We start from the raw sequence: 13,755 nt of genomic DNA, 5'->3' as shown, positions 1-13,755 counted from the left end.
AAACTTGAAAAAAACCTTTTAAATTGAATATTTCTTTTATTTTAATTTGGCTGAAATATCTCGGTCCCTTCTAACTTTTTTTTTATTATTTAAAATCGAATTTTTCTGCATACAATCACATAGTTATAAGGCGGACATTTCTTAATTTTCCCAAAAGAGCCAAATGAAAAGAACTGTAGCTTTACTTCTCCTTCCTTGTAAAATTGGGGTGTCAAAAAACGGCAAAAAAACTATTTGAATTTGTGTGCAAAAATGCTACAAGCTACAAGAAATATAAAATATTTCTATTATTTGTAATATTTCTATATATTTTGTATATATAAAATAAAAAAAACATGTTTTATGATATCGTATAATTTGTACAATATGAAAATAATATCTACTGGAGGAAAATAACTTGTAAATCCACCAAAAAAACTCTCAAAAATATATTAATTAAAAAAAAAAGACTAACTTCAGATGAAATTAACTGTTCACATAAGAGGGAACAAAAATACTATAACGACTTTTTTTAAATTATATTTTACAGTTATTGCCTCTAAATCAATCCAGTCCATGACAAAGTAAATACGTCAGAACCAACATGGTCGCCCTTCAATTGTATTTTTAAAAAAGAAAAAACTCCGGCCTCACGGCGCCCCCTGGGTTTCGACTTGTCCTTCACATCCACATCTGACCCGTCACAGCAGCTACACGACCTCCACGCTCGCGGCGACGCCGGCCGGTCGTGGCGAGGAAGACGTCGGCGTCAGAAATAATGAGGCCGGAGAACAAAAAGCGCAGCAGACTGAGAACCAGCAAATTAGAAAAGCCGACGTAGCGTGAGATATTCACGAGGAGAATCTCTGAGAGAGGATGCCGTGATGCATTCAGGGCACGTTGGAATTGTGGGAGTTTCCAGTGTTTGTGAAGTAAAAACATGAGGTTGAAACTGATCGGGAATGTTAGATTACGAGCAGCGAAGCCGAAGAACGGAATCAACATTTGACCTTTTCTGAGGAGCAGCAGCAGTTTTCCTCGCAGCAGCTCCACGCTGAGGTCGAGTCCAAGGTCACCCTCCACGTACAGAAGGGTCCCCGAGTTCCTGCTCGTTTTGAACTTCAGGTTGACCTTGAACTCGTGTTTGGTCCCTGGACTCGGACGGTACGTCAGACCTCCACCACCGTCTCCGAAACTCACAACAACCGAGGCTGAAATTTAAAAAATCAGTTACAAGTTTTCTTCACGGAGAGATTTCTCTTAGAATTCATGACGAAAATAGATTAAATAAAGAAACTGATGCCTTTTATAAAAACAAGAAAAGATCAAAGGCAATTAAAAATATTTGTTTTAATTGGCGTTGAATTCGTTTTTATTTTAAGTTGATTTAAGGTCTAAAAATGTGGCAATTATTTTCAGGACAATATTTTTTTTTATGAAAACCTTCATGATGATCTTTTTTGAAAAGATTAAGAAGACAAGGAAAGATCAAAGGAATTTAGTCACAGAATTGTATGTAAGGGTGCAGTGATTTATTTTACTTTTTTATTTTATTTTTGTTTTTGAGGGAGGGAAGGTAGTTTTTGTTAAAGAAAATCAAAGAATGTCATTTGTATTTGATGAAAACATGTTTTGATGTATATTCTACAATTAAAAATAAATAAATAAAAAAATCAAAGTAATTTGGAAAAACGTTTTCATTTTCATTTAATTAGTTTTTAATTTATGAATGACGAAATGTGACGATATTATCATGAAACAAATCTTTGTGAAAACATTTATGATTAAATGAGAAAACGGGAGAAGATCAAAAGATTTTAACAACAATTCTAATTGTCATTAAATTATTTATTTTATTTCATATTCTTTTTAATTTAAGGATCTGTAAAAATGTGATGATTTGTTTCATGAAGAAACTTTTTTTTTTAACATTTATGATTAAAATCCATGAAAAAATTAGAAGAGAAAACAGGGAAAATAAAAAATATAATACAGTATATAGATTGTATTAGATTTATTTTATGTTTTATTAAAGTTAAGTTTAAATATATGTTTCATGAAAACATATATATTTTATAAAATGTCATTATCATTTTTTGAAAAAAATGAAGAAGACAGGAAAAGATCAAAGGGATTAATGAACAAATATATATATATATTTGAGAACAAAACAAAAACTGTGCGAATGCTTTTCTTGCTAAAAGAATAATTTAATTGTTTGTTTAGCTAAAGGGAAAAGAAAACAAAGATCAAAGAATCAAAGTAATTAATTCCAGAATTAAAAGAATATTTTTAAAATATAAGTGTTTCAGTTTTCTAGTTTCCCCTTAAGGGCTGTGATAAGTCATAGTCCCACAGAAGGAATCTAGTCGGTTCATGTCGGGGTGACTCACTGTAGGGACACCCGTAGACCTCCAGCCGGAGTCCGATGCGCCCGTTGGGGTTCCAGCCGAGCGGGATGAGTCTGAGGAAGCGAGCGACGGTCGTCTGCTGCAGCTTGTGCTGAACGACGCTGTCGGCGTTTGTGTTTCCTGGAAAAGACTGAGAAAAAAAAGAAAAAAAACCTCACAGGTTTCTGCTCGTGAAGTCAACTCTCACCCCCTCTCAGTGAACTCAGAGCTACAGCTCAGGTGTTCTAGTGAGTCAGAGTCTGTCCGACTCACAAGAATTCACTTCTTGACCCGAGACAAAAGTGGAGTCTCTCTGATCGCTGACCAGGTTTAACCAACAACGAACAAGCTCACACACAAGCTCTTATTTCCATACAGGAACAGGAAGTGATGTCACCTGCATGTATCGTGACTCTAGGGTGAAGATCGGTGCGCAGTCGTGACGCGGCTCATTATTTAACTCGGAATAAAAAGATGTTCGGAAACAGAAACGTCTCCTGCGCGACAGTAGAAGAAGATTAAAAGGTTTTCTTGACGCGTCTGTCGACTTATAAATAGAAGATTCTAATTTTAAATCCGACACGACTGCGTGACGCCGATGTTATTCGAATAATATTGACTTTGATCAACGCAGCGTTCGCCGCTTCCCGAATGTTCCTCCGTCAGAGTCGTGGACACGACTGGTTCGCTTTCGGGGAGAGTTTTGCCTTCTGGCTCAGCTCTTTTCAGACCCTTTTTTACTCACTTGTGAACGGCAGCACGAGAAACTCACTCTGTTGTTGGAGGTTGTCGAGCTAAAAGGTCAAACTACATGAAAATTTGAACTATTTTTTTTTTTTTAAATACTCTTTGGTGCAAATTTTATTTAAATAAAAATCACAAATCTAGACACCAAAAAATTGCAAAAATTGCAAAAATAATCCAACAAGAACAAAAGAAAACGGGTGAAAAAGGGTTAAAACAAAACATTTAATTAGTAATAAATATTAATTATAACGATAATAGTTACAAAACAAAATAAGTGGAATTTTTACATTACAGGTCACCTTTTTTTTTTACCTTGACCTTTGTTCTGATCATTTTCTTTCATGTGAAATGAGCTCCTTGGCAGAGGTATTGGCCCTCTCAGCTTTTTCCGTTAAACTCCACTGCACACTTTATATTAAAAAAAATTCCCAAAAAATCACATTTATTAAAAAAACATTGTAAAGTAAAATATTTACAGGCATAAAACCACAAGTAATTGTCTTAATATTCAAAATTGACAACAAACTTTTTTGAAAATCAACAACATTTGCACAAGATTTGAAGCCAAAGTGCGGCAAGTGGCCCCTAGACCACACCTCACATTTAAAATGATCTTTATTCAACCCTGGTTTGATCTCTGATGTCATGAGAAACGAGTGAACGCGAGGTCGTCCAAGTTCGCCGCCGCCTCTTCTTCTTCTTCTTCGGCGGCGAGAGGCCGTCGTGAGAAACTCTTAAGGAGGCGACGAGTGTTGAAAGCTTCGCTCCATTAAAGCTCCACTTAAAAGAGAAAACCTTTTAATTCAGTCCAGACACAGAGTTCCTGAGAGAGAAGACGTCGAACTTCTCTGTGACTCCGACTGAACCTGGTGAACAAACCGGTGACCTCCGGCGCCCCCGTCTGTTGTTTGTTTGTTTGTGAAACAATAGAGAGCTAAATGAAAGTTTAAAGATTAATATAATCCTTAATAATTAAAAAAGAAAATTCACTGTAGAGCCTGATTTTTTTTTTTCCATCTTAGGAAAACAAGTTTTAACACTTTTATTTTATATTTAATTTAAGGACTGAAATGAAAATGTAATGATTATAAACATAAAAATTTATTATTAAAACATTTATGGTTATAATTTATGAAAGACTTAGTGTGAAAACAGGAAATGAACAAAGGCATTTTAAAAATGTTAATTTTAATTGACATTGAATTAATTTTTTATTTTATATTTTATTAAAGTTAATTGAAGGACCCTTTGATAATTTGGTGATTGTTTGTCATGAAAACATATTTTAATTTATGAATTTATGATTATCAAATAATAAACGATAAGGGAGAAAACATGAGGAGATCAAAGGAATTTAAACAAATATTTTAATTGTCATTAGATTCGTTGTTTATTTTATATTCAATTTAAAGTAAGGACTCTGTGAAAGTTTGATTCTTTTTCATGAAGACATATTTATGATTATAATTTATAAAAAAAATATTAGGGTGAAAGCAGGAGAAAAAAAAAAGTTTTAATTGACATTAAATTGTTTTGTTTTTTTTAATTAAAGTTAATAAAGGAAACCTTGAAAATGTGGCGATTATTTTCATGAAAAAATATTTTATTAAATAAAAAAAAACAATGAGAAAACATGAGAAGATCAAAGGAATTTAAACACAAAATGTAATTGTCATTGGAGTAGTATTTTTTTTTATATTCAATAAAAGGAAAATGTGATGATTATTTTCATGAAAACATACATTTAAAAAAAACAACATTTATTGTTATAATTTATTTTTAAAAAAGGAGAAAACATGAGGAGATACAAATAATACAATTATTAAAATAAACGTTTTAATTGTCACTGAATTAGTATTTAATGTTTTGTATATACAACAAAGGACTCTGGGAAAATGTGATGACTATTTTCATTAAAACATATATATTTTTTAAGACATTTATGATTATAATTTATAAACAAAATTGAGGTGAAAACAGGAAAAGACATTTTAAATATATTTTTTAATTGACAGTTAATTAGTTTTTGTTTATAGTTAATTGAAGGAAAATGTAAGCAAATTAAAATCTTAAATCCTAATAAATTGTAAAATAAATGTGATTGTTGTTCTGATCATGTGACTTGAGCTCCTTGGCAGAGGTATTGGCCCTCTTAGCTTTTTCTGTTAAACTCCACTGCAAGATTTGTCTTGAAACATATTCCCAAAAATCACATTTATTGATAAACCTTTCTTAACTAAAATATTTAAAGGGCATAGAGTACTTTTATAATATTCAAAATTTACAACAAACTGTGAGTAGAATTTTGAAGTCAAGAACATTTGTACAAAATTAGAGAATATTTTTAAATTAATTCTCGTCGGTGTTTTTTTTAACTTAACATCACGTTTCTTAAGAGGAGATTTTAAAGTCGGCATCATTTAAGAGCTTCAACGTCATCAAAGGGTCGTCAGAACCACGACTTCTGAGGCGTTTGACAAGAAAATCCTGCGAGTCATGTTGTGATGAATCTCAACCTCGCAGCTTCAGTGGTAAAAAAAAACCTTAAGAAATCACGTGAGACTGGAAGCTTCCACGGGACCCTCGCCAAGTTAATCCACGGGGTCGCTTCCCGACGCGTCTTCTGGGCTGTGATGAGACGTTAAAGACGCTTTATTCCCGCCGGCGTTCGGGCGTTTGCTCTCCGTCGACAGACTCTTTGAAATGTCACCAGGCGTTGATCGAGGATCACGTCGACGCGTCATCAAAGTTGGACTCCTTTCGGAGCCGGGGATGAGCCGGGGATGAGCCCCGGAACCGACGAGCCCACAGGTTTCGTTTGATCGTCCGGGACGATGATGATTTCACCAGAGAAACGTCAGGTTCTTCTAAAGCTTCTCTTCGTCGGAGAGAAAACTCTCGAGGAGGCGACGAGTGTTTCTGTGAGAGCTTCGCTCCATTAACGCTCCACTTAGGAGGGAAAACCTTTTAATTCAGTCCAGACAAAGAGAGTTCCAGTCTTCATTAGAGACGCCATGTCGATAAAAAAAAAGCCTCCAATCTCCACTTCTTTAACCCTTCATTGACCGTCCTGTCAATCTTCTCCAAGGTCGTTTACAGTAGAACACATAGACCAGATTCACCTGCAGTAAGAACAGCTGATGCTCACTCTTAAATCTAATCTAATCTTTCATGGAACCAGACAATGTTAATTATATCAATACATTTAAATATTAATGTTGTTTTTTTTCATGATACTGCATCAATATTTTTACTGTATCAATATTTTCCCCTTCAACTTGTATTTTAATTTTTAATAAGGTACTTTATGGTTCATATTTCAATGAAGTGCTATATATATAATTTACAATATCTCAATTTAAGATGCAAATATTGACTGCGTTTGTTAATTTTTGTGCAGTCATTATGCAACTAAATGAACTTTCAAATCCAAGTATTGCCGATGACTGAGGACGAGAGGATACAGTCGACTCCAGCAGCTTTTAAAGCAGAAAGTTTGTATCAATATTCATTTCTTTTTTCCCCTTCAACTTATATTTTATTTTTATTAAGGTACTTTATGGTTAATATTTCAATGAAGTGCTATATATATAATTTACAATATCTAAATTTAAGATGCAAATGTTGACTGCGTTTGTTCATTTTTGTGCAGTCATTATGCAACTAAATTAACTTTCAAATCACACCACGTATTGCCGATGACTGAGGACGAGATGATACAGTCGACTCCAGCAGCTATTAAAGTCGAAGTTTGTATCAATATTTATTTACTTTTTTCCCCCTTAAACTTTATGGTTAATAATTAAGTTATTTATCTTATCTATCCTATCTATCCTATCTATTAATCTAATCTAGAAATGTACAATTAAGATGCAAATATTCACTGCATTTGTTCATTTTTGTGCAGTCATTACGTCCTCCGCAGCTAAGTGAACAATGAAATCACATAACATATTGGCGTGTACTGAGGACGAGAGGATACAGTGACTCCAGCAGCTTTCAAAGCCGATGTTTGGACATATTTTGGTTTCAAAACAAATTAAATCAGTTACAACTTCGTCAAGAGTCATGTGGTCTGTAAATTCTGCACCACCAGAGTCAAGTATTCGACAATACTACACACATATACTTGTTACTATAGTATCACGATTTATGGTACTGTTGCCCCTGTATCGTGATCTTGCCACTACACAGTCACCAGACCAAAAAGTACCAAATAATTTTGCTGCCTCACTTATTGTCCAATTTAAATCCCCTGATATTTAATTTCCTCAAATACAAGTATTGAACATGTATTTCAGAATACACACTTGATGGATCTACTGACTCCTTTAAGAAACATCTTAAGACGTTTTTATTTGTTCAGGCTTTTCCTTGAACTCCTGTGTTGTTCTCAGTATTATCTTGACCTTTAAAGTATATACTTTTTTGAGTATTGTTTTGATTGTTTAAGCGCTTTGTGACCCTGGTCTGGAAAAGCGCTCTATAAATACAAATTACTTACTTACTTACACTCGTCTGGTAACATTCCTCATGCAGAAGGTTGCTCAAAAATATACTCACAAAAAAAGTGTCACTATGGCAACCATTTAAGGTTATTTTATGCTTAAATATTTAAGAAAAATGTGTGAAAACTCAAAAGGTATGTTCATGCCCCAGTGAAGGCTGAGGAAAACCTGAACCAGCTGCTTTGTTTCTTTAAAAAAAAAAAATTCCAAAATTCATCTCCGGTGATCCGAGCGTGGTCAGGTGACGTCTCCCGGGGAAGTGTCCTCCCCGCCGGGATAATCACATTCATCCGCAGCCTTTGACTCGCCGTCAATAATGAATGAAGGAAGGACTGCTGCTGACTGAGCTCACCTGTTGCCAGGAACCTTCACGCCGAGCGCGGCTCAGACTCGCAGGAACCGGCGACCGCGCCGCATAAATCTGCGCCGCGACACCGGAACCGCTCGCACAACTGGTTTATTCTATTCATCCAGGCGTGGCGGGGACTGTGGCCCCGGGCCAGGTACAAAAAAAAAAAGTCCATCAAACTTTTTTCGTCGGTTCGCTCGCTCGCTTGAACAACGCACAGTCGTAGAGCGCAAGAACAGGAAGCTTCTGTTGCGTCACAGGTATGAATCTCTAAATGACTTTTTACCCAGAATCCTTTTCTTTGTCTCGTTATTGTTAAAGAAATCCTTTAAACATTTTGACAATAACAATGTACCACCAGTAGGGGGGGCTAACTTGAACATATGAAAATCTTTTTAGAAAATAATGATACACTTGAAGATTGCAATTTTTTCTACTTTTTGGTACTTTTTTTGTTTTTGTCTTGTTTTTTTAAATTAATTTTTGATCAGATTTGTTCATATTTCATTTTTATCATTTATGGTTTATATTTCAATCAACTGTGTATAAAAATAATTACATTTATTTATTTACATGCAGAACAGCATTTATACATTTTTGTGTTGCAATAAATATTCCGGTCGCTAGATGGCAACGTCCTCGCAGCTCAAGGAACAATCAGAACCGATGAGACCCTGGAGATGACTGAGGACGAGAGGATACAGTGACTCCAGCAGCTTTTAAAGCTGATGTTTGAACATATTTTGGTTTAAAAAACAAATGAAAGCAGTTATGACTTCGTCAAGAGTCATGTGGTCTGTAAATACTGCAACACCAGAGTCAAGTACTCGACAATACTACAAATATATACTTGTTACTACAGTATCACTATATACTGTATTGTTGTCCCTGCATCGTGATTTGTATCGTATCGTCCGATTCTTGCTAACACACTCCTACTAGACCTCGGCTATCCAACTTCTCTTTGCCTTGCAATACCAGTGATCCTCCACCAGGTGGCACATTCCAGCCAGCTCTTCGTCATATCCATAAATGACACTAGAGTTTGTTTCTCAACATGAGAGACTGAGCAGTAACCAGGACTCACCCCGATGCTCTCCTCCTGCCGGTACTGTCTCCAGTTGTGTCCCGTGTCGCTGAACATCAGCAGGTACGACGTCAGCCAATCGGAGCTGCCGTAGCGTCCCTGGGTGGCGACCGCCGTGATGGTGGTTCTCTGGCCGAGGTCGACCTCCAACCACTGGTGTGTGTCGGAGGTCAGGGGAGACCAGCCGCCCGCTCCTGGACACACACACACACACACACACACACGTCCAGAAGATCTTAACAACATCCTCAACAACGAAACAAATGTTTTCGTTCTAAACGTAGTTTAATTGTGTAACGAGGATGAAAGCTGTTGATGAGTGAAGATCGTCATGGAAACCAAACGTATGTGAAGCAGCATAAGTTACTCGGAAGTGTGTTGTCAACACCGGTCAGCATCTTTTCACAAATTCTGTCCATCTGGTGTTTGAGCTGTGAGGCATCAAATGAACCTGAGCAAGCACTTTAGTTCGTCCACACACACATGCACACAAACGCACACACACATGCACACAAACGCACACACACATGCACACACACACTCGCAAACCTACACGAGAATACCAATGCACAAAGATGCAAACGCACACACAAACCAGCGCACACACAAATGCACAACAACACAAGCTACACAAACACACGTGCATAGAAACACACATTGACAAACTCACTAATGGACACAAGTTCACATGAACACAGACACACGTCCACAGAAATGCAAAAAGACACAAAAACACACACAAACCAACGCACACACAAATACACATGTACACAAACACACATGCACACAAACGTTTACACACGTTGACAAACTCACTAATATACACCAATTCACATGGACACAAACCCAAATGCACAAACGCACACATTCAAACAAAAGCACAAAGACGCAAACACACATTCAACACACAACTTACCCGACACAAACACACTCACACACAGGGACAAATGTAAACATGCACTTAAATGAACACAAATACACATGGACACAAACAGACATGCACAAACTCACACAAAAGCACATGGACACAAAAACACACAGCCCCATTAAAAAGAACTCACACATGCAAAAACTCACACACAAATACACGCAAACACAAATGTATATGACAGACACACACATGAAGACAAACGCACATAGGCAAAAAACAGAGATACACACACCCCCAAAAACACAACTTGACGCAAACACAAACTTACACAAACCTACACACATAAGTGCACATGAAACAAAAACTCTCACATGCACACACATACACAGAACACAAACACACATTAAAAAACTTGCATATTGGAAACACACAAACGCACATAACTCACACATACACTAAAATCCCCACATACAAACACGAGAAAACACCAAACAAAAATAATAAAGCTACAACACAAACACAATAATAATAGCAACACATAAACTAGCATAACTAACAAATACACAAAAACTTACTCATGGATAATTGCACACAAATCCAATTTTATAAGAATAATTAAAATAATAATAAAAACTCACACATACATAAACACACGCACACAAACACAAGAGTTATAAGAATAATAAAAAACAAAGTAACATCACACACAAATACAATAATAATAACAACACACATATCACACATACATAAAGATATGCACACAAACACAAGAGTTTAAAGTATAATAAAAGTGTAAATAAAGTTGCATCACACACAAACACAATCATAATAACAACACACAAACCCACACATACAAACACAAAAAAGGTACTCATGGACGGTTGCACACAAACTCAATAACAACAACAACAACACACAGCGACACACTTGGACAGAGGGGCTCAGTCTGCAGCTGCAAACACACTCGTGTTGACCCTGAATGTCATCATTTGTTATAATGATGATGTCATCACAGCGTCTTGAGTGACACCTGGAGCGACTTTTGTTTCACTTCCTTCAACTTTCTCCTGCAATCTGTCAAGGAAGTCTGACACCGGAGTCCTGCTCCATTTGTCTGCTGTTATTAGAGCGGCACTGAGTGTGTGTGTGTGTGTGTGGGTGTGTGTGTGTGTGTGTGTGTGTGTGTGTGTGTGTGTGTGTGTGTGTGTGTGTACATGAGCAGGAAGTCAGTGGAGCAGCAGACCTGGAGGAGCAGATGAAGTTCACAGGAGTTCGTCAATAATGAAGTGATTTTCCAGTTGACGGACAATCTTGAATTCAGTCGGTTAAATGTAAGGGATCGTCTGATTGGTCGACTGAGGAGGATTTTTAATGTAGTTTGCTATTGGTCCATTGATGCTCATTTAAACCTGCTGTTGTGTCACGTGATGATTTTTTATATTGAGTTTTATTGTTTATCTTTCAAACATAATTAATACTATGTTGAGTATGTTTGTGATATTTTTAGAGACAAATGTTATGTTAATTTATTGGATTTAATGTCATTTTTATTTCATTATTTGTCTTTGTGTATGTGTGTGAGCTTGTGTGTGTGTGTGTGTGTGTGTTTGTTTTTTATCGTGTGAGTGTGTGCGTCTTTGTGCATGTATGGGTGCACTTGTGTGTGTTTATATGTGTCTTTGTGTGTGTATGTGTGTTCGTCTTTGTGTGTGTCTTTGTTTGTGTTTCTTAATGTGTGCATGTCTGTGTCTTTGTGCGTGTATGTGTGTGTTTGTCTTTGAGTGTTTCTTTGTTTGTGTTACTTTGTGTGTGTATGTGTGCATGTAAGTGGGTCTTTGTGTGTGTGTGTGTGTTTTTTTTTTATCGTGCGAGTGTGTAAGTAAGTAAGTAAGTAATATATATTTATATAGCGCTTTTCGAGACCAGGGTCACAAAGCGCTTTAACAATCAAAACAATACTCAAAACAGTACATACTTCAAAGATCAAGACAACACCGAGAACAACACAGGAGTTCGAGAAATTCGTGTGCGTCTTTGTGCATGTATGTGTGCACTTGTGTGTGTTTATATGTGTCTTTGTGCGTGTATGTGAGTTCGTCTTTGTGTGTGTCTTTGTTTGTGTTTCTTTGTGTGTGCATGTAAGTGTGTCTTTGTGCGTGTATATGTGTGTTCGTCTTTGTGTGTGTCTTTGTTTGTGTTTCTTTGTGTGTGTATGTGTGCATGTAAGTGTGTCTTTGTACATGTCTGTCTTTGTGTGTGTTTTTGTTTCACCGTGAGAGCGTGTGCGTCTTTGTAGATGTATGTGTGCACATGTGTCTTTGTGCGTGTATGTGTGTGTTCGTCTTTGCGTGTGTGTGTCTTTGTGTGTGTTTGCCTGCATGTAAGTGTGTCTTTGTGGAAAAGTGCTTTATAAATACAAATGACTTACTTACTTACTTACTTACTTTGTGTGTGTATATGTGCTCTTTTGTGTGTGTGTCTTTACGAAGTTACGTGCTCTCTTGTGTGCGTGTTTGTGTGTTGTTATGCGGGTATGTGTGCGCTTGTGAGTGTGTGTCTTTATGGACTTACGTGCTCACTTGTGTGCGTGTACGTGTGTCTTTGTGCGTCTATGTGTGAGCTTCGTCTTTGTGCTTGTTCGTCTTTTTGTGCGTCCATATCAGTGTCTTTAAGTGTGTTTTTTTAATCGCGCATGTGTGAGGTTGTTTGTGCGTGTCTTGGTGTGTATGTGTGAGCTTGTGTGTATGTTTGTGTGTATTTGTGAGTGTCTATGGGCATTTATGTATCTTTGTGTGTGTGTGTCAGTGTATTGTGTGTGTGTCTGTATCTTGTATTGTGCGTGTGTGTGTGTGTGTGTGTGTGTGTGTTGTGGTTCCCTCCCTCCAGCAGACGTCTCGACTCCTCATCCCCACCATTGTGCGACAGACAGAGGAGCCGACAAAGGCGAGTGAATCAAATCACACAAACCAGAACAGGCTGTAATTACGTTTCATATTTTTAACTCCAATTAAAGCGACGGATGATTTCGGCTCCAATTTGTTCCTCTTTGTTGTCGAGCGCTGCAGACAAGAGCGTCTAAATGATTCCTGCTGCTGGAAACTGACTCTGACAGACACCGAAACCCATGAGTCGGACTCCTCAGGGCCGCCAGTTTGACTCGTTGCGACTCGAGTCATACGCCCCCCCCCCCCGACTCACCTTCTCTGCGGTTGAGTTTGGCGTATCCCGCCGCGTGGCTCCCGGAGAGCTGGGATGAGCTCCTGAAGGAGGACGGCTGCAGGTGAGTCACCAGAGAGCTGTCGCACACATCTGCGGAGCACAGACACACAATATTACACACACCTGCCATTGACTCATCAGTCGAGTCACATATGAGTCAAAGTTTGGGGATTCATTGTGGTGCACAGTGTAGTATTGAGTCAGTGAGTTATTATTTGGTGACTCGTTGCTGTGCATTTTGATTCATCATTTTCTGCAGTGACTCATGGCTCAGTAGAGTTTTTGTGTACCTTCTTAACTGTTGTGTGTTGTGTTGAGATGTGTTGCTCCCTGTAGAGTCTTAATGAATCACTGTCACTAATGGTGATTCATAAAAATAAAATCATACACACAAGTGAAAACCTCTCACACATGTGCAAACTTTGTACACCATTTCTAAAACTTCCTGACTGCTTAAAGATGGCTAAAAATACTTTTATTTACTTTTTATATAAATAAATGTACTGGCCCCACATAAAACACACAAAAGTGAAAACCTCTCACACACGTATAAACTTTCTGCACCCATTATGAACCTCTCCTGACTCTATTTAGATTGTTTCACA

The 13,755-nt window shown here is 37.3% G+C and overlaps 1 protein-coding gene across 1 annotated transcript in view; it reads right to left on the bottom strand.

Moving 5' to 3' along the window:
- cntnap3 (contactin associated protein family member 3) overlaps window positions 1-13,755 on the bottom strand; it is a 76,689-nt gene that overhangs the window by 37,062 nt on the left and 25,872 nt on the right. The window contains exons 2-5 of the mRNA XM_087810423.1: window positions 13,130-13,240; window positions 9,061-9,254; window positions 2,373-2,520; window positions 990-1,190 (exon numbers count right to left, since the gene is read on the bottom strand). Coding sequence (XP_087666549.1) covers window positions 990-1,190; window positions 2,373-2,520; window positions 9,061-9,254; window positions 13,130-13,240 — 654 coding nt within the window. The remainder of the gene's footprint in view (window positions 1-989; window positions 1,191-2,372; window positions 2,521-9,060; window positions 9,255-13,129; window positions 13,241-13,755) is intronic.

Source organism: Callionymus lyra, chromosome 16 (assembly GCF_982586985.1).
Source record: "Callionymus lyra chromosome 16, fCalLyr1.hap1.1, whole genome shotgun sequence".
NCBI classification, from domain to species: domain Eukaryota; kingdom Metazoa; phylum Chordata; class Actinopteri; order Syngnathiformes; family Callionymidae; genus Callionymus; species Callionymus lyra.
Note: the sequence above shows the minus strand (reverse complement) of the source record. Positions and strands in the feature narration are given on the sequence as shown.